Raw genomic sequence first — 26901 nt, 5'->3', positions numbered from 1 at the left:
CCCAGCAAGGGTCAGAGACAAAACATGGAGACAAGTTTGCTCACACTGACAATGGTAAGGCTCAGTCATACTCACTGGTGCTTCAAGAGAGACCATAAGAAAGTCAAAATCTACCTTTGCTCATTACCATTATATGTTAACAAACCGCAAACCAAGAGAGAACCAGTTTCTGTACCCAAAGCACAAGGTTGAATGCAGTGATGCTGCACTGTAATAGAGGTAAAAACAGCCAGGACGGTGTGCTCAGAATGTGTTCCGGGCACACATTAATGTAATGCTCTCATTACAACATCCTGGTAGCCATCATACTGCAGCAAAGTAAGCCCTCACTGCTGGTATATTATAGCCATCAAGAGACAAGAAGCACCTGAGTCACTTGGAGCAGATATTCCACATAAAGGACAGGAGTGGCTTTTCTATCAGTGCTGAAACCTTTGATGGTTTCAAACACAAGAGTTAGGGATGACATACTCGTGTGGTCTAATGCTCTTTCTGATACTGGAATTACAAAGATATGAATATGTTATGTCGGTATGCTACCCAACAGTGTTTAATTAGAACTCGCTAAAGATAAATAAACATGTTGGCTTCCTCAAATTGCTCTGCTTATCTCACAGCACAACTTTTAACCCTTTCACACACAGTGGTCAGCCAGTTGTCCACATGTAAAAAAAAACAAAAAAAAAAACTCTTTGAAAAGTATGTTTAAAAAAATGAAGTTCAAAAATCTTTTTCTCATGCCTTAAGATGAATAAAAATACTTAAGAATCAGAATCAGCATACTTTATTAATCCCTAAGGAAATTATTAGGATTAAATTAGTGGAGTGTGAGGTGAACTAAACCATTTTGCCTAACTTTGAATGAGTGATAAAAGAAAGGCTCCAGTATTTAATTATTTCTTTTAATCAAAGTGCAGTCACACAATTGATTTATTTGGGCAACTTATTTGGATCTCAATTATTTAGAAATAAAAATGGCAAACAGATACAAACTCTTCATTCCAGGTTTCCAAGGGCTCCTCCAACTGCTTGGATCTTGGGTAGTTACAATTACTGGCCTCCATTAGGTTCTGTACTGTAATACTTTCCAATCTTGTAAATGAGTTTCAGCTGCTATCTTGTACACAAAGGATTACCACAACAGCCCATTCCAGATGTTTTATTTGGCAGATTTTTATACTACATCCCCTTCCAGATGTAAGCCCAAAGGTTCTCACAGAATCAAATTGGCAATGTGTAAACCACTACACTACAAGGCCATTTGTTAATACATTAAGAAACAAATTACTGTCAGCAATTGTAGATCTTACTGAGGAAGCCTGTAGGCTATAATACAAACGTATAGACACAAAATATCCTGGTGTGTTGGAAACTTGTCAGGAGCACAAATACTGAAGAATCAGCAGCTGCAGCTTGTTGTGGACGTTTCTGTTTTGTCTGCACGACCTCTGGCAGGATATTTCATTAATGCATCTACAAAGAACCAGAAACAACTTAAGAAAACTTACAATTTCACATTTAATAAACATCATAAAAGGCTCTGTTATTTTATTAACTTCCAGAATGAAATTTCTAAACAAACCCCCCTGCTTCATGTTTGAGACAAACAGCCACACTATTTAAGTTACATCAATTTTTTTTGTTCTTAAAAATACAGAGCACAATAAATGTAGTGATTAAATAAATACAAAAATGAATGAGTAAAAGAGCCTTACCATTATCAAAATCTGCGCTAACCTCTCTGGGGCCTCGATATCTGGAAGTCGGAAACAGCCAAAATATCCATCAAACGAAAGACAAATGGTTGATAGCAAAATAGTCAAAATCTCCAGTAGCATCAAGAGAAAGTCTAGCCCAGTAAACTGAGAGTCACTGTGGATTTGGCTGGGCTGTGGTTCAAGCTGATCTATATCAGCAGCCTCATCAGCCATTGTTCTCGTTTGTTGTGCTTCTGCTGAAGATGTATGGCCAAGAACTAGTTTTGGGTTGCTGCTGCTACAGTGAAGTGCTCCCCGAATTCTTTCCTTAGCAAGATCTCTCTGCCCTTTTAGTCTGTGTGTGCAGGACCAAGGGTCTCTATCAAGTTTCAGTACGGGGTACCACTGTGGGTGGGAGTTATTCAGTATACCCCTAACTGTCTTAACCCAGTGTCCCTCAAAAAATCAAAACAACTATGTAATACTAAACAACACAGTGTTTTCCTTTTAAAACACTTGTGCTAATCAAACATATAAAACACTTGATATATGTAAGACGTTATCCCTCCTCACAGACTTCAAATTAGTTTAGTCCGCTGCCTACCAACCCCCAAACCTTACACAATGGTGTGAGTGTTGTTGAGTAGGTATCTCTGGTAGTATTTGGTTAGAGGGCTGACCTTTTATCTTAGGTTATCTTAGTTCTATTAAAATAAAGCACATTTAAAATTGTAACCAACCTGGTTGACTTTTTAAAATGTTAATTAAAATCCCAATTAAAGCCATAACTCACTCTGACTTTCAAGTGCTTTTAGTTTATTACAATTGTTATTTTTATGATTAAAAAAATAAATCTTTGCTTATAACCTTAGAGCTTTACAATCCAAAGATGTTCTCTTCCTAATACTGTTATAAATATATATTATACTGTTTTTAGTGAATGTCTTTGGAGATTCTCAGCCATTCAAGTTACTTAAATTCGGTAGTATACAAGCCTCTAAAAATCACTCTACGCTGTACATTAAGCATAAATGGGAGAGGGAATCAGGCTCACGAATTTCGGAGGACAGCTGGTGGGGAATATGTGAGTCTCAGGCTACCACTGCAAATTCAAGGTCCTTAAGAGAGTTTGGTTGGAAGAATGTAGTGAGATTCTTTAACACTCCTAAACTCACAGCTCGGCAAACAGGCTCACAGAGCCAGGGCCTATGTTGGAGAGGTTGTGGAACCCCTATGGCATACCATTTTCATGTCTTCTGGGCCTGCCCAAGGATTCAGCCATATTGGGGGGAGGTAGCCCTTGAGATAAACAAAATAATTGGGATTACAATAGACTATTCATTTGATACGTTGTATCTTGGCAAACTGCCTACGGCACTCCCACATAAAGATATTTATTTATTGAAAATACTTTTGGCTGGCTGCAGAAAGGCCATAACCCGTAGGTGGCTAAAGGCAGACCCTCCAACTCGGGCCCAATGGCGTGGGATAGTGGAAGAAATTTTTGGAATGGAAAGGCTTACCTTTGTCCTTAGACTCGAGCTCGAGAAATTTAAGAAGCTCTGGGAAAAATGGGTTGTGTACTCCCCTTTGCACTGAATAAATGAATATTACCATGATGTAAGTAGATGCTATTACTGGAACTGTGAATGTCTCCCATGCTGACCTTAAGTTTTGTATTCCCATACTGTAAAATGATAAATAAAAAGTTATAAAAAAAAACAATTGTTATTTTTATGATTAAAAAAATAAATCTTTGCTTATAACCTTAGAGCTTTACAATCCAAAGATGTTCTCTTCCTAATACTGTTATAAATATATATTATACTGTTTTTAGTGGATGTCTTTGGAGATTCTCAGCCATTCAAGTTACTTAAATTCATGCAAGTTTTCCAAGATAATTTCCAGCATTGCATTCACTGCTAGTGAAACTTTCACATTCCTACATTCCACCCCACCCCCAAGCCCAAGGGTGGAGGCAGGAGCCCCTTGTAAAACATGACCTGTTGTTAGGTCATTTTATCTTTAGTTATTCATGTGTGATAGTTCATCCTGCCATGTGCCATTGTCAGGTCATCAAATTTGCAAATTTGATTTCATTTAGTGTAAATTTTCTCATGTAAATATACTTTTGCATATAAGGCATGTGGCTTTTTATATAGTCTAAAAAATAATTGTTACATTTTTCTGAAAAAAAACCCCCAAACAAACGCAAAAAAACATAAAAAGGCTGGCTTGAGATGAAAATGTTTATATTTAAAACCTAAATGATCAAATACATGCTTGTAGGACATTTCAACAAGTACAGCCATGTGGCTTTAAAATGGCTCAAAGAAAAAACAGCCAAAAAAACCCAAAACAACAAAACAACACAATGGGAAGATTTAACAAATACATCATGGGCATGATGTGTGATGTCTGTGGAAGTTTACCCATAGACTTATACGAGTGAGTTGTTTCTGTAGGCACATGAGATTTGTTGTTTACTACTGGAAATATTTGATCACACTTCATTTTTCTAGGTGCAGAACTATGTGCATCCAATTCAGTATTATTCTTATAGCAGCAAATCATGTTGTCTCAAAGCCATCCATAATCTATCCCAACAGGAGTTAGACATCACAGGTGGCTGTGGCTTAGATGGTTTTGAGGTGTGATGTTTGCTGTGATGACTGAAGTTTTAACCACTGCCATGAAGAATAGTGGAGATGTTAAAAATAAATAAAAATTCTTATAAAACTCTTAAATCTGTGATTATTAGACACTACAATTAATCCAACTAGTTAATCAGATTAAGACTGCAGGGTACCAAACTGAAAATGATTGACTATAGGTGTGTGTGTGTGTGCGTGTGTGTGTGTGTGTGTGTGTGTGTGTGTTGTGTATAGATACACACACAGCTTTGATTAGAGTGTGTGTGTGTAATTTCTTCTTTGCATAAGCCATTTATGCAAAGAGTTATTGTTTGTATTTATTACAACACACAAAACCAGAGTTCTAAAATCTTTAATCTTGACCAACTGTAGAAAAGGTGTGGGCCTCTTGAATCAACTATAAACAAGCAATATATAAAAATACAAAGTGCAGCAATAGGTATTTATAAAGTGACTCTGACGTTTTCAAACATAATTTGTTGGCCACAGCGATTCATAAAACAATGAAAAAAGCATTCTAAACATTTTTTTTCATTTTTCCAGTCATTACTGGAAAAAGTCAAACTATAAAATATTAAATATTAAACATAATAATAAATAATCGTCGGTTTTCCTGATAGCAGCTCATTGTGGGGCTTCCCATTCACAGGTCCTCTGGAAGGAGACTGGATTGATGCATCTGCAGACAGAAACAATGTTATAACAAAATGTCTGAGGGACGAGAACAAGCTACAAGTTAAAGTCAGCACGAGCTGACTCAGCTCATTAACTCTCTCCTTTCAACTGTGTACACCCAACAAGTCAAACGCAACAGGGAAAAGAAGAAAAAAAACTACAGAACATAGTAAATAATAAAGTCTTACCGTTATCACAAAGTGAGGCAATGTGTCAGTCCTGAGAATGGATGTTGGAGTCTGCACATCCTCATAGGTGACTCACCAGAAGCCACACCAGAAGCCACATCAGTGCGATCAAACAAATCACCACTACCAGGCAAATGCAGACGGATTTGGTGACCTGACAATCAGGAGGTTCAGCAGGAATTCCGACAGCAGTATCGCTGCATGTTGTTGGTCTCACGTGGTCGCTGATTATGAAAACCTCAGACCCATTCCTGTAGATGACCGTTTGGTTGCTGCTTCGGCGAGAAAGTGTCCTCAAATGACGCATCATCCAGTTTCCTCCACGCAACACACCGTCTATGGAGGCCCTCGCTGCAATCACAAGATACCCCATCGGGAGAGGAAGAGCCACCCCCTGTGTGGTGTCCACATCTGCAGCCAGGGTATCGTCAGCTGGGTTCTCTTTGTTAAGATAAGTGGCTTGACGGCAGAGAGGACAAATGATAGATCCTCGACTCCGGGCGACTACCATTATTTTGCTCAGGCAGTCCTGGCAAAAGACGTGCCTGCAGCTCAGAGTGCGTTTTGCAAGCAGAACATTTTCAAAGCATACAGGACACTCCTGTGGGGCCTCGTGTCTATTTTCTGCTGCCAGTGCCATTATTCCGTCGTAAAATCAGCTGATTACTGGTACAGTAGTGTTCTCCAACTTCTGTTCACAACACGGAACTTTCTGCCCTTTTAAAGTGTGTGGTGGAGCAGGGGCCTGTACAAAGTTGTGGCACGGGGTGGCACTACCCACACATAACCCCCCCAAAAAATCGGATGCCTCGCACAGGTGTCCAAATAAAATGGAATAAAATCATAAAATATTTAATAGCATAATGTTTTGCATTTACAACATTTATGCTGATAAAAAATATATTTAAAAAATATAATTTTTAAAAGAAGCTAGCCCCCTGATATTCCTGAAAATGGTTCAGTCCAACCCCCACCTCTAAACACAATGGTATGAGTCTCAATGACCAGTATCTGATATTTTCCTCTAAAGGGGCTAGCCTAGCTAGATTATTTAACGCCAGCATGTGCAAATCACACGACCAATTTAAGATTCAGTTAAACTTGTATTTAAAGTGCAGACACCAAACTATATAACAGTTTATAATTGTGTTGATAGGCCACATAAAACCAATCTAATCTAAATAAAATCTAATTAATCCAATGTAATTTAAAAGCATAGGCGATGCATTTTTCTGAATACTATCGTCACATTTAGTGAAATAACTGTAAAAACTGCACTTTCTAAGGACAGCGTTCACAAGAACTCTGTTTTTACGACAAACTCTTTTTTGAAATAGCACAAATAATTTGTGTGGCAACTTATTGTGACACCTAATTGTTCTGTAATTTTACTTTAAGTTTAGTGGTTTGAAATTGTTGTACAAAAAAACTGGTGGTGTGAGTATTTCTTGTCTAAAGAAGAAATCAGAGACAATTTGCTTAAATTTTCCTTAAGTGGCTGAGTGTTCTTATTTTACAAGAGTGTAAATGTGTAATAGTTTAAGTTCTAGGGGACACAAGGAGTAGATGATTGACTTAAACAAACAGCACCTGTTTAAGGAGGGGTTCTGGCCTCCACCCTGGGGCTTGGGGTGGGGTGTAATGACAAAATGCGAAAAGTTCACTAGAAGTGAATGCAATGTTAAAACTTATATTAGAAAATGTGTATGACGACAGCTGAACAGTGTCAAAGTATCTTTAATATTCGTGGGTTCCTGTGGATTATCACTCTGAAGTCTAACCCGACCATAAAAATAGGACTTACTCTGATTTAGAGTAGAGGGAATCACAGAACTGAAAAACAGTAATAGCTAGTAAGAGTTTTTCCAGACTGTGTATGAAACTGAGTGTAAAATCTTTGCATAATTCTCCTGTACTCACAAACCAAACTGCACCTAACTGACGGACAATGCCGCCATTAGCTTCATAATGAAAAACATTTGTGAATCACAAAGTACATTTAGGTAAAAACAACAAAAAAATAAACATTGCCTCGAAAAGACAATAAAAACTCAGGTATTTTAGGACAAAATGTCTCAATTGAAATAAAGAAAACAACAGCAAAAAATCTATACGAAAAGTGGGACAATCATTTCTAGTTAGTGCATTTCTCACACCTCCACCAAGATGTTTGAGTATCCAGATAGACCTGCTGTAGGTTAGCAAAACAATCCATGTCAATGCTGGGTGGGTCTAAGACTCACAGATGACCATCTCTTGGATCTGTGCCTCACTATTCACGTAAAACCTGAAACTTAAGCAAGTAAGTCCAGTTCCAGCACTAATGTGTGTGCTGACCTGCATTATTTGAGAAAGTTAACATAAGATTACAGCAGTAGAAGGGGACATTTCTTGGGGGGAAATGGTCTTGCTGTCGCACAGCAAGAAAGTCCTTGGCTGGAATCCACCATCTGGCTGCATTGTGTGGAGTTTGCATGTACCAGGTTCATTCTGGATACTCTGGCTTCCTCCCACAGTCCATAGACAAGCAGTTGGGAAGGATTAATGTGATTCTATGTGATGTGATTCTGTCTGTCCAGCCGGTCCAGCTAGGCTTTTCCCCTGAGACACTTGCAGTGTTTCAAGTTAAAAAATCAAGACAAACAAAAAGAGTTTGGAATCAAAGGTTAAATGAAGACGGCTAACAGACTACAAGAAAAAAAGAAAAACAACTCCATGTGGAGGACAAAAACCATGGAGCCTAATGTCCCAGCCCAACATGAGAAACTTAATGAAACTCAATGAAAAGAAACAAATACCCTGATACCCTGCATCTATGAGATGACACAAACAAATGATACTGTGATGACATCAAGCAATAATATAAGTAATTTAAAACCCAGTTTGATGTAATTCTAAGCATTTTGTGACTTATGGTGCTTTGGAAAACCATAAATAATGACCGAAAGGCAATGATAATTATAACTATTATTGTTATTAATAGCACTAGTAGTTGCTGAATTTATTTTAAAGACTACTGTTTAAAGTCCTAGGCAGCCAGTCTGTCATTTGTTCAAATCCATATTCAGAGGGACTGCTATATTTGCATGTGACAAATAAAGGATTGATTGATTGAAAGCCGGTTGGAGCGGACACGCTCCATTTTGCGTAACTATTTTTAAATCCCGGTAGCACTGCAACCACGTAAGCTAGCGCAATAATTTTTTTTGCATATGAAACCGGAGGAGTTGTACTTACATCTTATGCCATCAGCTTGTCCTAGGTCACGGTTTCTTTCCACATATAGCTTTGCAAAAACTGCATAAAAAGCACTTGCAGCAACAAAAACATAATATTCCAGAAACACGCTTTGCCGATCCGATCAGCTGTTTGTAACACTTCCTACGTCCATCAGCGTGAACTATCACATGACCGCATGACCTGCCCGAAACCGGAAGTGACGTCATTTTGCGGAAATGTCGTTTTTTACCATCGTGGCCTTATGAGCCTATACTTGTGTTTTTAAAAGTTATGTTTGACTTTATGACTTTCTGTGTTGTTTCTGGGATGCTGAGGACTCATATTGCACTGCTGGAAATGTTTTATTTTGATGCATATGCTGTTATTTTGCAAATTTGCACTATAATATATTTTTTCGTTTTTCCTGCAGTAAATGAAAATTGGTGTATCTCAAAAATAAAACTATGAAGACACTTAAAATAAATTTCCTTTGGTGGGAAACTAGTTTGTGCAACTTTTTTGTATTTACAGTTTTGAGGGATAAGCCTCTTAAATTTCTTTAACTAGAAATATATGTTAAAAAATCAAAAACGATTTTCAATTTTTTTGTAGTTTATTGCACTTTTTTGCAATTTATGTAATTACTATGCACTTAATGCAGACATATTATTAAAATTTGGGCTATAATAGTTGTATTGATGTACAGCAACTTGAAATGCTCCAAAAAATGGCTCCACAGCATGTAAAAATATACTATAAGCTCTAGCGGACTTGGTTCTATGGTAGGTCTTAAAGGGTTAAAATACGAACACATTCAGGTACAAACAACATTGATAACCTTTGAGGGTTCACTACCAGAGATACTGGCTCAACAACACTCATACAGCTGTGTTTAGAGTTGGGGATTGGACTGAACCATTTTCAAGCATTTCAGGGGAAAACTGCATTTAAATATGTAATGTTTTTTAAAATATTTGATAAAAATGTAATTACAAAACATTATGTTATTTATGATTTCAAAATTTTAGTGAATTTTAGTGGGTCACCAAGTCAAGACATCAGATTTGGGAAAGTGGTTGAGGGTGGGGTCGGTGCCACCCCTTCCCATCACTTTGTACAGGCCCCTGCTCCCTATACAATTAAAAAAGGACAGAAAGTCTTGTGCTGAGAACAGAAGAACTTGAAGAGCACTGCAGTGTACAAGTGACCTACAAATTCTAGAACAGGAAAATGGCACTGACACAGGAAAACAGACACGAGGCCTCACAGGAGGGCTCCATATGCTTTGAAACTATTTTGGCTGCAAAAAGCACATTGGTCTGCAGGCATGTCCTCTGCCAGGACTGCCTGAGTAAAATACTGGTGGTCGCTCAGACTGAAGGATCCATCGTTTGTCCTCTCTGCTGTCACCCCACTAATCATGATGAACAGAAGGAAGACGGCGAAAACCTGGCAGCAGATGAAGGCCACACACAGGAGGCCCCTCTTCTTCTCCCTGTGGGTTGTTTTCAGTTAGTGCCGCACACCTCCACAGGTGCTGTGTGCCACGGAGGTAACTGGGTGTCACCACACCTGAGAGAAATTTCTCAGCAAGGCGCTGAACAGACAGTTACTGCAAGTGAATCGCATATTTCCACTGGAAACAGGCAAGGAAGACAGACCACAGACAACTGTACTACTGTCAATATAACCGAGGACCGTGCTCCGGGGTGTACGGCGTATCAGCTCATCTGTGGAGGCCTCTTTTGCCTAGTAGTGCTGATTTTTTTTTATCTCACGGTGGCATATTTGGTTGCACCTGTGCGACCAACTGTTCGGGTAGCAAAAAAAAAAAATAATCTGCAACCTTCCCTGTGGTCAACAACAAATCAGACTAAACTAATCAGAGATAGTAAGGGGCGGGACCTCTCTGATCGGCCGTGGTCCAGTTGAAAGTGTAGGTGGAAGTGTGAGGTGAGTAGCTTGAATAAAGCGATATCAATTCATTAAATCCTGAATCGACTTTTAAATATAACTGTGTTTTGCCAGAAACGCCAGATTCTCAGATTAAAGCTCACAAAACCATTTCAACAACAACCACACAGCAATACATATACATACATATCGTTATCGTTCTATCGCCCAGCTCTATTTGCAACATGAAGTGACGGCATCCTCAATAGTTACATTTTGTGCAGCAATGAGGAAAATCTTTATACAACAAAAAGAAAAGCTAGAAAAACACAACTATTATATACAGGTGGTCTGTTTCTTCACAATTTTCAACCAGAGCAGTTTGACGTTGAGGAAAGTTTCTTCATGTTTCAGAAGTTTCTCAGCAGTGGATGATATAAAGATGTGTGTGAAATGGACTGTTATGACTGGTCAGAGTTAACCTGTGAAAATGTGATAAATGTTAACTTTTTATAAAGAAGCAAAACACATTTAGTCTTTTGATTTAAATATATATTTTTAGACTTAAACAGGTTTAAAAGATTGAAATACTGCCATTATAAGATGAATAAGAATCAAAACTATGAAAAGTACTTGATTAAAGAAATGACAAATGAGCTCAATAAAAATATAGTTTTTAATACACTGGGAGGAGAACTTAATTCTGTTAGTTTTATGTATAAATGAACCTCAGTGTGGAGCCCCTCCCACTCTTCAAACTCTGGAGGGTAATTAGCTGAAATTAGATGGTCATCAGTTAATCCAGTTCACCTGAGCCTTCAGTCTTTAAAAGCTGGATCATGTGTTCACTGCTGTCTATTCTCAGTTGGTGTGACATCAACTTTCTTTGGTGGGGCTGGTGGTTTAGTTTAGAATTGGTGCTGGTTTGTTTCAGTCAAGCTCTTGTGTGGATCGGTATACCTGGTGTCTCCGCATACCTGGTGTCTCCGCTTGTGTCTTCAATTCATTCGTTAAGGTTTGAGTGTTATTTACTGATAATGACCAATTTGACTTGTCATTTTAGCGTTTGTCAATATTTCTGCTTTTGAGGACTCTGGCTGTAGTCCTTATTTTGTTGGGTTTTCAAAGATTTTTGTCAAAAGCCTTTTGTATCTATTACTGAGTAAATGGCCTGTATTTGTATACTATATTAGACATGAGCCAAGCTCCTCTTGTAGGTTGAAGGGGCTGATCTCAATAGGAGATCAACCAGCTTGTTTTCACTTTATTGCAATGGAGAACGTGGCTAAAGAAAGTGTCTTGGGAGCACTTCCCTGGTTACCAGAAGGTTGCCAGTTTCTGGTTGCCTTTTGGCTCTGGTGGAATCAGTGCATAAGTACCCACCACAAGTATCTGTCTGAAGACTAGGGTTGAGACTAGTTAGGGAATGGGTTTGCTACTTATGGAGCTTGGGCTCAGTGGGCTTTTAAACCTTAATTTGTTCTGTCTGCTTCTTGAAAACCACATTGCTTTAAACATTCAAAACTCTGTTAACCAGACTTGGAGCCTATTTGAAGACAAAACCGTTCTGTGGAGAAGTCAAAGGTTTTGGCAGGAAATCAGCCTTTTTGGGGGGGGGGGGGGGGGTTGTTTTTTTAATACTGGACTTGTGAACTGCACCAGTGCCGCTATATGATGCTCCTGTGTCAGTTCTTCGTGTGGGTTGTCTGCTGTAAGAAACTTGAGGGCTTCTGGTGTCTTTATGGCTGTAACACATCAGAAGACAGGGCTCAGCATTTGATGGTCACCAGCATGTTGATGACTGAGTTGTAATGGAGAGCAACCACACATCATTTCGCCTGATGTCTGGTAGAGAGATTACAGCACACTGGATGTTTAGTAATCTTGTTTTTCACGTTACCTTAATTTGTCTGAAGTGCCAGTGTGAATAAATCACCACTACCAGGCAAATGCAGTCTCATTTAGGAAGCCCTAGTGACAGCAGTATCGTTGCGTGTCGTGGGTTTCAGTTGGTTGCTGATTATAAAAACCTGAGTATGGGCAGAAATCTGTGCCATCAGAAACTGAATTTGAATAAGTTCAATTTGAATTTGAATTGCTCAGATTGAATCTGAATTGTAACTTGAATGAATGCTTTTGAAAACTGAATTTGAATTAGTCTAATTTGAAATTGAATTTATGGTTTGAAAATGATCATCACTAAATTGAAACTGCATTTTATCCTTTAAAAATTCAGCTCTCGAATAATTTCAGTTTCACTTCTCACCATTCAGTTTCAGTTCTACAATTCAATTTCAGTTCCAAAATTCAGTTTTTTGGAACTTACATCCGGTTCAAGCGCAGATTAATAGAACTAAGTTTTACTAGCGGACCGAAAGTGTTACTGACGGGAATCTACAGCGTCTTGAGCTGAATTAAGACTTCAGAAGTCATTCGTCATGTCGAATGACCAGCGGATAAACTCTCAGGTTGGTAATAAATGTATTACATGTATAAGAACAAGCGTCATGTTAACAAATGATAGCTGTACAGTAACTTTTATGCTTATTGTAGCTGTTAGCTAAAAACGCTAATTTAGCGTAGTTTGCCCTGAATTCAGCTTTGACAAACAAATATGATCGACTGTTTCTAGTAGAATTCCAAAGTTGTCATCTTGTACCCTCTCAGAGTACCCCCTCTGTATGCTTGCAGAGACCCCTACAGTAGGGAAACATGCAAAACGGGGCCCAAACCTTTGTATTTTAGCTTTATTTATGTCTTACACAGCATCCCAACTCTTTAGCTAACTTAATAACTTTAGCTAAAGTGAATAGTTAGTCTAATTCATTAGTGCAGCATTACTGGATCACCTCTGTTTGAAGTGATGTACAACTATCACTGAAACAGCAAACTTTGTAAATAAACAACACTTCTCATTCTCTAAACGTTTGGCCACAGCTGTAGATTACACTATCAGTGCTTGTTCACTCTTGACAATAATTACATTTCTAAATTCTCTTTGTGCATTTACTGAATTAGGTTGGCAAATGTAAAAAAATGGTTGACTACAGGTGTATGTATAAATTTTAGTAGTATTTTCCTCTTGCTGGGGAAACGTCCCCCTCCTGTTTTATTATTCCGCTTTCAGCGTTTTTGCTTCACGACTAAAGCGTGCAGTTTACTTTGTGTGCACTAACATGGACTCGAATCAACCAGCGCCACCTCTGTACCTTTCAATTGTGTCTGTTTGTGCGTCATGCAAACCTTTGACATTAATGAAATGATATCATGTATTTATTTTTGGCCTACATCTGTTAAAACAAAAAATGTTAAATTACATACACAAAGTAATAGGAATCACCACTCCAATTGGTCATCGTGATTTTAATATTCTTTTTCCATAACAATGAAATACGCCTTGGAAAAATAAGACTATGTTGGTAGTTATAGACAGTCTGTATAAGTGTGGTTAATCCAGTAAACATTTGTAAGGAGATGGCAGTTACAGTGATTAGTAATAAACAGAGCCAGTGAGAGTGAGTGGATTTAAGAAAGTGAGTGGCTCAGGCGTGTCGATTGGTTTGTCATCTGTTTTTGAGTCTGGACTAGACATAGAAATTTTGTTTTAAATCTAAGTTAGGAAGATTCATGTTTTAAAACAACCACTTTTTGTGAGAAATGCAAGAAGTACATCTGCAGAAAGCACACAGTTACATTCTGTCCATCATGTGGACAAAATTGAAAATGTTGAACATTGAAAAACCGAGAACATCGGGCAAGTTCAAAAGAAATGTGTTTGTAGGAAGGAAAAACCTTTACCAAATTGTTCCTAAAAATAGTTATGTAAAGTCAAACTGTATGTCTGTCCTACATGTTTATGTAATGGAAAATAAAGTTGCTATTGTTTTATTGCAGTTTTTTGACAATTCTGAGTGGATTTACTCACTACGGGTCAAAATGACCCGCAACAAAATCAATTTTTTTTTTTTTTAAACATAATGCAAGGGCTAAGGGCTTGCATATGATCTTCAATTTGTAGCAGATCCACTATCACATAGCAGCTGGACCAGTCTCCAATGGAGCGTCAGTCCACTGCTGCCACCTGTGGCTAAGTGCCATAGCCTACTACTAGATTAACTTGTGACACATCTGCACCTGCATATGGTCACACTGAGTAGAGACTGAGTGGCTGCACTTACACCTAGTGCATTCAAATTCACCCACAGACATGTTGAAAGATGTAATGCCAGCAATGTAGATTGTCAACACTAAAAACAGTCATTAAGCAAAGACCACAGGGATCTCCTTTTTTTTTTTTTTTTTTTTTCCCCCCCCCCCCCATGTTTATTTGGCATGCACACATTTGTAGTCGCCTTCTTTACAGGGGAAGTCCACAAACACTGCATGGTACCAATTTACACAGAAGGTACATTCAATCTGCAGGAAAAATTAGATTGTCAGAGTCATTCATCTGACGTCAGGCTGTTGAGTGACGCAATTAAACATGTTCAAATGTGCAGGTAATGTAGTTTTCTGTGCAAAAGCCTTATCTGTGAATCAGTCTATATTTTCATGTGTCCTTTAGGGGCTCCAGTCTCTTTAAAGTGCAAAGGCATGCAGGTTACCTGAACTATACGTTTTCTGTTGGTGCATCAATGTGACATTTCACCCAGTGATGTTTAAGTAACCCATTCAAGGTGTTTCCGTCTAATGGTATCAATTTGGTTATCTTACACACTGATCAGTTTCTGCACCTGAGCTTCTCTCACCACTGGCACGACATACCTGGGAAAGGTCATTGAAAATATATTCCACAATAGGGATAGACATATGAATGCTGACTGTGCTGACAGAATGTGTTGTGACAACAGTAGTCAAACAATCTGTAATATATTTGTTGAATACAAATGTTTTTGCTGTGAAATGATATAAACAAAAGCAGTGCTGATTTTGGAATCTTCAAGCGTATGATAAGCTCAAAATAAGCAAAACTGCATTTCATGTAGTTCAACGGGTTTTCTTTTGTTACAAGTGTATTGTGCATGAAAAGAATTCAAAGTGGTGATAGAGCCAGCTGCAGATGTGTCACAAGTTGATTTGGCTGTAGGCTATGGCACTTGGCCAGAGGTGGCGCTGGTTGATTCGAGTCCATGTTAGTTCACACAAAGTAAACTGCACGCTTTAGTTGAGAAGTTAAAACGCTGAAATCAGAATAATAAAACGTACGAGGGGGACGATAACGACGACTCGATTCTCCCGATCGTCTACTCTTGCTGTCCTGTGAACAACATCGGCGTGGTGTTAATTGTTTGCTGTTTTCGCGATCGCGTTGTGCATGAGAATATCACCAGGTAAACTCGCAATATTTTTAAACATTTTGTTGTTCAACAGCATCAAGACTGACGGGGTGTGTTTGAGTTAACCTCACAAGGGTCACAGATGATATCTTTGGCGTTTTTGGTTTTTTTTGTTTGTTTTTTGTTTTTTTGTTTTTTTGCTGATTTGTCGGTAGCAGCTCTTGAAAAGCAAATCCAGTTAATCTGGAACAGATTAACTGGTGACGGTGAAAAAGATGTGTGGCAAACTTGCTCTTCATGAGCCGCTACCGACAAACCAGCAAATAAACACTGAATATATAATCTGCAACATTTGTGAGGTCACCTTAAACACAGGCTTATTGCACTTGAACAATAAAACATTAAAAACTGTCACGAGTTTACCTGGCGATATTCTCAATCACGAGGCGACCGCGAAAACGGCAAACAAATAAACGTCACCACGCCGATGATGTTCACAGGACAGCAAGAATCAACAATCTTGTCTTGATAAATGCCAAATTATATACACAAAGTTCTAGAAATAACCACTCGTATTGTTCATGATGATTTTAATATTTTTTCCATAACAAAGAAATGTCTTCAACAAATATTACACATTAATATTTGACTTATTGTAGATAAAAAGCGTCCCCAACGAGCTGTCATCAGAAAAACTGACAGTTTATGAATGTAATTATTTTAATTAGATATCTATACAATTTGATACTTGTTTTTACACGCTTTTAAAAAAAAAAACTGAAAAGCAACTGATCAACTTTTGTTTGGAGTTAAATTTTAGCGACCTCTAGTGTTCATCATGCCCGACTAGGGTCATGAATGGTCTGTTATCTCCCGGAGAAAACCAACGACCGTAGAAAACCGATATTTTCTTAATTTGTTTTTGGGGGTTTAACAAAAACATTTTAAAAAGCTCACAGATAAGTGGCATAAACTTTTGGACTTTCAGTTGTGCTTTCATAGGTTTTACACCTTTTCCTACTGATTGATTATTCATACCATATTAAAGCAATTAAGTAATAGATGACAATGGCAGAAAAGCTCTTGTTTTTTATCTGTTTTTAACAAGTGTTCTACAATTTAAAACAAAATCTGTGAATGAACAAAGATGTTATGTTTTAAAGAACAGTTTTACACATTGTTTTCTTACAGTCTTACATTTTGGGCACTATTTTCTAAAGTGTTCATATGTGCTGTATTTGAGTGTAGAAATGAATTATTTATGTTGTCATTGGAATTGGGTAACCTGTCATGAGGGAATTCCCCACTGGGGTAGAGGGGAAAGCTGCATGGTAAAAGAGGTCAGGAATCTGTAGCAGCAGGGATTACTTAGTGTGGCAATCTTTAACAATTGGACACACTAGTACATAAATATTAAATAAATTATATACTCTAAAAATTATAGGCACATCTATAGAGTCTGAAAATCAGGCATAGTCTATTCTTAGACAATTTCCAGAACTGCATTTATCCCTGCTGGAACTTTTCCATTCCTTTGGCACAAATGTGCCACCTCCATGATCGAGATGAGTAAGGCAGGTAGGTCACAACATAGAGGCAAGTAAGAAATCCACCCCAGGTTGGATCCAGGGGCCCTTAACAAGTCCTGTTAGTATTCTGTGTTTAACAAGCAAAGAATGAAATACTAATGTAAATGTTTCAAAGGCAACTCGGACTATAAGATTATGTAAAACATTTAACCATGATGGTATAACCCTCAATTAACTTAATTTACCAGTGTTAGTTAAAAATTCCTTTGTATATATGTAACATCTGTTTACAGCATATTACGTAAGACCACGTGTGTTATGACAGGGCACTACAAAAGCCCTTAAAATCACGTACAGTGCTTTTTAAGACAATTTTCAAGGTTGCTTTTGTTTTGAATAGTCATTTCCGATTCCTGTTCCCTGACTCTCCCTCACCTACACCTGGAGTGGAGGCAAATCAGAATCCTCCCTGAGGTGGAGAGACGAGCTGCTATGTAAAACAGGTCCTGTTGCCAGTGGGAACAGTGACGTGACTGACTGGTTCCCCTGGTTGTGAAGTTTTGGTTTGCGTGTTTTGTTCCAGTTTCAGTTGTCATATGGGGCTTTTTATGAGTATTCTTCAAAGATTTTCAATATTTATCCATCAGGAACACAATTCATTTTCCCAAGGTGCCACTTGAGAAATCAGGACCATTGTAGTGGGTCACACCACCTAGGCCTGTCACCTAGACCTATTTCAAAGGTACATCCTATCAAGACGAACATAGATATATGATTTCAAATTAAAAAGGTTTCTTGAACTGTCTTGTCCCAATTTGGTATTCCGTTCTCTTGTATCACCACAGTTCACATAAATGTTATAAATAATAATAATTTGAGATTTAAAAAAAGGCCACATCACTTGGTGTACAAGAGGCCAATCTAAGGTATCACAGTACTAAGCAGTTTTACAAATAAAGCTGACGAAGCATCAAAGATATCTTTATCACATATATTTGTTATCTTATATATTCGTTAGTTCGTTTCATGATAATCAATGATATTTGTCCATGTACTGTAAGTTTGAGATTGCTTTAAGCTTAAGTCATTTATGTAGTTTGTGTGAAAAAGAACAATTTTTTCTTTACATGCTATTTACTTAAGTTTTTTAATTTATTTTTTTTTTATGTTTGATATTTGCCCTTTTTGTTGTTTTTTTCTTCTTGAATTGTTTGATAGGCAGGGGTTTGATAATCATGCCTATTTATTTGACGACATTTCATGGAATAGAAAAAAAAAAGTTATTGTTTAGTGGAGGTTCAGTCCGAAAAAAGGGTGTGGTGTGGTTAAATCGCGAAGATCTATTTCAGGAGCAGGCCTACGTGTGATGTAACGTGAAATCACGTCATCACGTACGCCCCTGTCAGGATTTACGTTGGTTCCGGGAGACGCGTTGGCAATTTCCTAAACAGAGCTCAGTTACCTCATTGGGAAACGTCAGTATCACCCGAGGCCCGGCAAAGAGGAGCTCTGCTTATCGTTGGGTGTTTTACCGGCTGGAAATCGACTCGCTGCTACGGAAGACAACAGTAGACCGACTTGACATGAGCAGGTAGCCGTTTAAATCTCTTAAATTTGACCTCTAACGCGTTTTTAGTGTTTGACCTGTCCGTGTAACCAGCTGTCGAGGCATTTGTGTGTGTGTTTTTTAGACTACTCTCCTAAACGTTACGAAGATTATATGGTTATTTCGGGATAAATATCGAGAAGTGTCACCTTAAATGTTTGCTTCATACACCTTTAAATCCCGCTCGTTCTGTGTGCTGCATTTTTACTTGTAACGCGAGAGCGAGCCGACAGTTTTTGGCGTGAGCCCGAGCCTCTGTGCGGTCATACCTCCCACTATCAGATACCGACACGTTCAAACGTCTAAAAATCATCAGCGTCGTTAAATCACAGCCTGTAGCTGCTGGGCTGAATTAGACCTTTTGATACATTTGAGATCAATACCAGCCGTCACATAATCGATAAGAGGTTCTTGGTCTCATGCTTTTTATTGAATCTTACGCTTTTTTTTGTCTCATTAAACATGTTTGTCTGTATGGTGGGCTAATCCATAACATGGAGACCAAAATATGGACCCAGGGCAGGGGTTGTGCCACCACACCCTATAAAGCTATACAAACCAGCAAAACTTCAAGAAGGAATCTGAAGAAAAATGTAGGATTTTTCTGTACAGGAGGGGGGAAAAGTGACTTTGTCAGCATCAACAGAGACACAAATGTGGAAAAGGAAGCACTCTCTTTACTTGCCTTCCCTTGTCTGTAATTTCCAGATCTTTGCTGGATTCGGGCCATGTCTGTAGCGGTGTTGTTGCAGTAGACAAACAGATCCAGGGATGAACCAGAGAGCTATCCAAAGGAAATGAAAAATAACAGGAGCTATCCTGTTCTGACTGTCTCTGCTTTTACCTGGTACAGGATATGACTTTGGGTTATTGTCCTGTGTAGGGCTTTGATGGGCTACAAGATTTAGCAGAAAGCACCAGATCCCTTTCAAGCCTCTGTATCCTAGCATTGAGAGAGATGTGTAGTGTTTGATCTTTGTCTAGTAAATCAAAAGAAACTTTTTAGGTACTTCCCTAGAGTGTTGTGTCTGGTCTCCTGACATCCAGCATGTTTTGTCAGAGGAAGCTTTGAAAAATTTCCCTTACTTTCTGTTACCCCCTCGTTATTATGGTCTGCAGCGCGCTGACACGTGAGGGTCTTATAGACGGGAAGCTGTTCATGACGGCATCTCTGAGGAATGCTGTAAAGGAAACTGCAGTCAAAGTCATCATCTCTCTGAGTCTAGACTTAGAAGCAACACCCAGGCCCAAGCCAAGCAAGCCACTAGATTCTCTTTATTTATTTATTTTATAGGAGACTTTTGTCGAGGCAGTTTACACAAAAATCAGAGCACATTTGATTTCAGCTCAGGGTTTTCCTGTGTCATGTCCACTTGCTGCTGGTCCTATCTGCAGGAAATCCTTAAAATCCAGGGCCAGATTATAAATATTCCCGGGGCTACAGCAGTGGTAGTGCTGGTTTTGGCAGCTGTTTCACCAGACCCACACATGAAGCCAACAGCAGCTCTTTCCAGATGTGTTTAATGATTCCCTGACAACAGCTGCGTAGGTCCATATACATCAGAGTTGAATTGCTCACCAGAAAAGAGGAACGACTGTCTGTTAAAGTGGTAACTCTGCAAACAGGAAGGAAGATGAAAAACGTACCCACTTGCGAAAAATGTAAGAACTGGACTCACATGTTGATCTTTTTAGCAAATGAACTCGTCATGTTGAGGTTGCATGAGTTGAGCGAGCTAAGAGGTTAAAACTTAATAATTTAATGCACATAACACTGAAGATTTCCCAGGTATATAAAGGCATTGGCACACTGAGCACACGTTATTATCAATTATTTGTGGTATTTGGAAGTAATTGCTTCAAACTGTACTTAAGTTGGGGGGGGTTCTTAGCATTGTTGATTTATGAGTAACTGAGGATGGACGACCTCATCCCACAGGGTTACGCGGTCAGGATGGTCTGTCGCTGAGATAGGGCCTTTCTTCTCCAGTGATGAATGAGGAGAATGTTTGATGGTGGCTCTGCTCTGAGATAAGAACGGAATGTGCGCCGCTTGATTTAACATGTCAGAGGATGCAAATGGCAAAACTGCTGAGCTGTCCGTTTACTAATTCTAATCTAACTGAAAAAATCTGTAAATGTAATACAAATGTGCCTTCAATCCTCAGGTTGCCCTGACATGGACACAGAGATGATTCCCAAATTTTCGTCAAAGGATGAGGAGGTTGATTACTGGAAGTCCCAAGCCCTCAAATATAAGAAAAGGTAGGTGGCATTTGTGTCGCATCTGACAGCAATGCATGCCTGAATTTATTTATGGTATGAGTTGGTGTGTATGGCTTCATTTCTTCAAAGAACAGGCCTGTGTGAGTTTTTCATTTCAGTTTGATATTAAGCCAAAATTAGGTTACATAACATACTGTCTTGAAAGAAAGCGGAGTTGGAAATCGAATGACAGCGATTCTTCAAATATAGCATAAGATGAAAGACAGCTTTTGGGGACAGTAGATGCTCATCCTTGCATAATAAGCAGCTGCTTTGTTTTGCTGACTATGTGGTTTGCGCAGTAGTTTTGAAAGATGTGATTACATAATAACTTTGTGCCAAAAGTTTCCACACAGGCTGTGTTTAGCCGTATAAGGCAAATGGCCAGAAAAGAGTAATGAAATCAGCACTGACAAACTTCATGGTTTACTCAATAGGAAATGACACAGGCCACAGGATGGGCATTAGTGTCACTTAAGAGTGTCATTTGACATTTGTTTAGTCTTCCTTTCCTATTTGTGGATGTACAGTCTATGAGAAGAAGTGTAAAAGTGCACAGCAGGGGTTAAAGTCCTGCTTACTTTGAGACATTCCTGTGGGCACATGGTGGAAAAAAACATCAGTGCATGGAAAGAAAAGTGGCTTCAAGTAGATTTGCCATAGTGTGTTGCAGTTTTTAGGGCATGCATTTTCTCAGAATATCCTTCCACTGAAGTGATATTTTTAAACTTTTTATTTTGAGTTTATTTACAAGGCAACCGCAACATTGTTTATCATTATCATTAATAGAACTTTTTTTTCATTCTGATGTATGGAATACTATTGGCCAATTTAATCTATTAGGGTTACATAGTTATGTTACAGGGCCCTGTGTTTGCTGATCAAGCACCATGTGTGATGCTGGTATGTGTCGAACACACAACAACTGATTCATGCATTTCAGTGCTCTGTGGAGCCACTGTGAAGGCATTATCCCAGCACAGAGTCAGCTGACCAGTGTTACCAAGTGTCAGCTCGGCAGGAGAAAAATAAATTATATTAAGAAGCCTTTTCCTCTCTTTTCTACCTTTACATAAATGCATTTACAAATAATTACTATTTTATGCAATATTTAGTGTGTAAAAACATCCTGTTTCATAACTTTTATCCTCCTGTTTTTTTTCCCTGCTTGTGACCTTTAACCTGTTCCACTCTGGAGATGCATGGCAGCATGCCTGTTCTTCTCACCTATTTTTGAACCAGCTACTGTCACAGTTCAGCTGTCTCTTCAGAGCTGTATATTTAGAATGCTTAACTCGACAATGCTGAGCTGAACCCTTATTTCCTCTTTGACAGAGGCCAGACTACAAATACGAACCTGTAACTGGCTTTCATACAGGTTTATTTCTGGCCATTAGTGGGGTAGAAAGCTGCTAGAACATGCTTGGCTTGGCTCAGCTTGCAGGACAAAGGTCTGTCAGTTTTCTAGAGCTCATAGGCACAGTCATTCAGCCGGTTAGCTGTGCAGAACTGAATGGGGGACGATGAACAGGAAAGCTTTTATCACAATGACCGTTTATGGTTTTACCCACTCTCTCTGTATTTTTGCCATTTAGTTGCCATGAAGCCCAAGAGGAGTTGCAGGAGTTCCAGGAGGGGAGCAGAGAACTGGAAGCTGAGTTGGAGGCACAACTTGGTCAAGCTGAACAACGTCTTCGAGACCTACAGAGTGAAAACGAGAGGCTAAAGAATGAGGTTTCCAACCTCAAGGTAACGGGCCTTTTTGATCTTCATTTAGCGTTTACCTTTGGCTAGAACACTAATAAAGTCATTTGTGATTACCTAAGAGGTTATCTGATCTTTGTTGGATCCTGCACACAAGGTCTAATGCCTCATTTGTATGGTAGGTGTTAATCTGGGTTTTCTTAGGTAATCCTCCAGCACTTCTTAATAGGATGTCAGGATAAAGAAGAAGAAAATAGAAAACTGCAAGGCAAGCCTAGTTCTTATCACAGTAGACATGAACACTGGTTTCAGTGTGCTTGTTTGGTTATGCACATTGGTGACTGTACTGTACAACTACACCAGAGAGCTCATAAATTATGCCTTCCTTTAACAACTGTCGGACAACGATGTTCTTTGAAACCTTGTGACCGTCCTGAGATTCGTTCTGACTGATGCTGATCTTTGTAGTGGATAAAACGTTATTTTTAAACTAGATTCCTCATCAAGTAGCGTCTTTGTTGTCCTTGTTTCTCTTTATAGACTCACTATTCTCTTATCTGCACATTTTCCATGTCTTCCAGGAAAAGCTGGAGCAGCAATATGCCCAGAGTTATAAACAGATCTCTTTGCTAGAGGACGACCTGGGACAGACTCGCAGCATCAAGGATCAACTCCATAAATATGTCCGAGAGCTTGAACAGGCCAACGATGACCTCGAGAGAGCAAAAAGGTGAGAATGACGTGCAATGTGCAAATTCTGTTTGTATTCTAGCATTTACCTCAAACATGTCAGCACTCATAAAATACTTATCACTGTTTGTGTAGGGCTACAATAGTGTCTCTTGAAGACTTTGAGACCCGTTTGAACCAGGCAATTGAAAGGAATGCCTTTCTGGAGAGTGAACTGGATGAGAAAGAGTCTCTCCTTGTATCTGTGCAGCGGTTGAAAGATGAAGCACGAGGTAAAGATAAAGCCCACATAAATGAATTCTTCCCCTTTCTGGGCCGTGCATCATTTGTGCAAGAGCCGGTGTTTCTTAACTTTCTCTCTTTTTTGTTTTCCTTCTTTAGACCTGAGGCAGGAGCTGGCAGTGCGCGAAAGGACCACAGACAGGATGTCAGCACCCAGCTCACCCACTTTAGACATAGACAAGATTGATTCAGCTGTACAAGCCTCTTTATCCCTCCCAGCAACACCTGTAGGAAAGAATATAGAGCACTCTTTTATCAGCCCCAAAGGTTAGAATTATTCCTACTCCATTTTCCTCTTGTTTGAGTAAAAGTTGTAATATGAGTTAACTCTGGCTTATATGTCCTAGCACTGACCAACGGCTGCGGTAACTCGTCTCTGACTCCCTCTGCAAGAATCTCAGCTCTTAACATTGTTGGCGACCTTCTGAGAAAAGTCGGGGTAGGTGTTACTCACTTTACTGTTTTGGCTTTACATTTTAACAGCTCTGCACATGTTGCACTGAGGAGCAAGTCTTTTCAGCGACGCTAAAAGGAAAGATAATTATGATGATGCTAATTTGAGATTTCCTGTTTTGTCATTAGGCTTTGGAGTCGAAACTTGCTGCCTGTAGGAACTTTGCCAAAGACCAGGCAGCAAGAAAAAACTACTCCACAGACAAAAGCATGCTTCTCAACAGCAATGCCACCAATTTCTCTCACTCACTACATGCTACCTACTTCGACAAAACGTAAGTCTTTTAGCATGTGCTTTTCTCCTTTCCCTGTCTGTTTGTCCTTCTGTTATTTAGTTTGATGTTAAAATCGGATGCCCCGGCTGTGTGTATATCTTTGCTAATGTTGAGTATGTCTTTTGACATCTGCAGCACTGTTAATGGATTGGACCCCAGCACCTTGACTTCCATGACACCATCCAGAGCCCTGTCTCCACCGGGCATGCTGCCTTTGAGTGTGTGATTGAGGAGCTCCTCAAGCCAGAGAAAGCTCTAAAGAAACTCTTATCTCCTCAACACAGTCTGGGAACACAGAGGGTGTGTATGTGTGTGTGTGTGTGTATGTGTGTGTGAGTGAATGAAAACAGAGCTGGAGTGATGTGTGAATTTTTTAGCTCGGTGTGTGCAAGAGAGGCTTGTGTCTGTTTTGCAGCTCTAAGTGCATCTGTGAGTAGGTGCAGTCATTTGCACCAGTCAGCCAAAAAAGCATTGAAAGCACTTTCCTATATTGTGTATATACCCATCGGGGCATGGACCTGGTGGGCTTCTGGAGCAGCTGTGGTGTCTGGGGAGCACGGGAAGCAGATGTTTCTGGTGCCTCCCACACAGATGTTCAGTAAGTTTGGGAGCTGGGGACTCTGGAGATCAATGCCTTATACTCTTTCTCAGGCAGTTTAGGAGCTGTTTTGGAGTGTGGCTGGGTGTGTTCTCCTCCAGCAGGAAGGGCACTACCATCAGGGAGTGATATACCATGAGGTTAAGCTTAGTACCTGGGGCTTTGCAGCAGAACAGTGCTTCGTAACCAGGTGATCATCATTTTTCACATCAGCTTTTAGTGGTTTTAATGTTGTGGCTGACTGGTGTGTGTTCCTACCACATTCTCTTCTTGCTTGTGCCTAAAGCTGTACTGCACTGTGCTTGAATGAATGTCACTGCAATGTTTTGACCTTAAGATGTCAACTTTGAACTGGCACGGTTACCTAGGTGATTCCACAGTTCATATGAAGACTCATCCTTGACAACTGGTCTATGAGAGACCACAGCTTCCTTTGAACTTTCCTTCCTTTTCTGTTTCATTGCATTGCACAGTTAAACTAATTTCTGTTTAGATTTTTCTATATTTAAAAAGGGATATGTTCACATTAACTAATTTATCTCACAGTATACTTTAAAGTGAAATTTTCCTGTATGATTTTATTTTATTTTTTTCTTGCATGTGTTTAAATTGAAGAATGACCGAAATGAATGTTGACTGTTTAAAGCCATGTAGCCGTGCTGCAGTTGTTCCTCTTGTTACTGGCTGATGTCTGGAGTGCTTGTGGAAATATCAGCTTGTTCTCCCCTCTGGGTTAAACCTGAATTTACAGGTTTCTGCTGCTGTCGAGTGTATTCCTCTGCAGACGTCCACTGACGTTTTTTCAAGAGAACAGTATTGCCTTTTTATAATATTTAATGTATTGATTTTTTTTTTTTTTGTGTCGTTCCAGGCTTATTACCTCATTGTGACATGTTAGGAGTTAGCAGCTATTAATTATTGATGGGTGTCATTTTTGGCTCATACAAATCAAACTGCTTAAAACTGACTCAAGGATTTTTTTTTTTTTCCCTCAGTTTTATCTGGAGTTATGGTGCATTAATAACAACAACTATAATGTTATTTTGGCAATACTTACATTTTTACATATTTGGCTCTGCATCCCCTCACTTACATATCTTTAATTCTTCAGCGTCACCAATTTGCACCCTAAAGGCTCACACAAAGACTTGTATTCATTGTTAGTTGATCATTTGATGCCACTTGGGGCACAATAGGAGCCTGTTACTTAAATTGGTTCTATAGTTGGTGTATAGCTTGTATAGATGACAATTTTGCCTACCACTTTGTGGATATTGACATTTGGCAATAAGGTCCTATTTATTTCAGATTCTGTATGGCATGTGTTCGGATAATGGGTTTTACTATTGTACGGTGGTTAAGCCCATTGTATTATGATATCATATTGTTTAAATAAAGATTGATATGATGGATGTGTTGTTGTTGTTGTTGTTGTTTTTTTTTAAATGTACACAGTAGTAGTGAATCAAGATATAGTGGTTTTGTTTACTAATCAGAAGGTTGATGGTTTGATCTCTGGCTCTTCCAGCCTTTGTGTTGAAGTATCCTTAAACAAGATATTAAACCCAGCGCATCCATCAGGAGTGAGAATGTTACAAGGTTACAACTTGTTCGACATAGAAAATGAGCAATAATTTGAACATCTGTGTAAATGAGACTAGTAATAAGAAAAAACTTTGAGTGCACAAACTGAATAGAAAAGCACCATTACTAACCATTCAACAGTGTCCCAGGTTAGAAGGGTGGTAGTGGTTTAAAGGAGCTTCATGATTACACAGCACAAAGAGCACTTACTTTTACTTTTCCAAAGCATCGTTTTCCCAAAGGTTTTTTTGTTTTGTTCTTTTTGTCACACTGCACAATGGTACAATTTGTCTTTTAATTCAGTGAAATATTG

The 26901-nt window shown here is 39.0% G+C and overlaps 1 protein-coding gene across 3 annotated transcripts; it reads left to right on the top strand.

The window, feature by feature from the left end:
• The first annotated feature begins 11193 nt into the window (after positions 1-11193).
• ndel1b (nudE neurodevelopment protein 1-like 1b) lies at positions 11194-26416 on the top strand. 3 transcript variants are annotated; one of them, XM_082529599.1, is made up of 9 exons: positions 11194-11341; positions 20906-21002; positions 22598-22751; positions 23288-23436; positions 23532-23668; positions 23778-23945; positions 24026-24117; positions 24261-24406; positions 24542-26416. In XM_082529599.1, the coding sequence occupies exons 2-9, from the start codon at positions 20917-20919 to the stop codon at positions 24630-24632; spliced, it is 1023 nt and encodes a 340-aa protein (XP_082385725.1). In that variant the 5' UTR covers positions 11194-11341; positions 20906-20916; the 3' UTR covers positions 24633-26416. The 3 variants fall into 3 exon arrangements, with proteins under 3 accessions (XP_082385725.1, XP_082385726.1, XP_082385724.1); XM_082529600.1 differs by lacking the exon at positions 11194-11341 and adding an exon at positions 12679-12794; XM_082529598.1 differs by lacking the exon at positions 11194-11341 and adding an exon at positions 18534-18722.
• The last annotated feature ends 485 nt before the right edge of the window (positions 26417-26901 follow it).

This window comes from Aulonocara stuartgranti, assembly GCF_965226115.1.
Source record: "Aulonocara stuartgranti genome assembly, chromosome: 4".
NCBI classification, from domain to species: Eukaryota; Metazoa; Chordata; class Actinopteri; order Cichliformes; family Cichlidae; genus Aulonocara; species Aulonocara stuartgranti.
The sequence above is the reverse complement of the archived record's forward strand: the minus strand, read 5'-3'. Positions and strand labels throughout refer to the sequence as shown.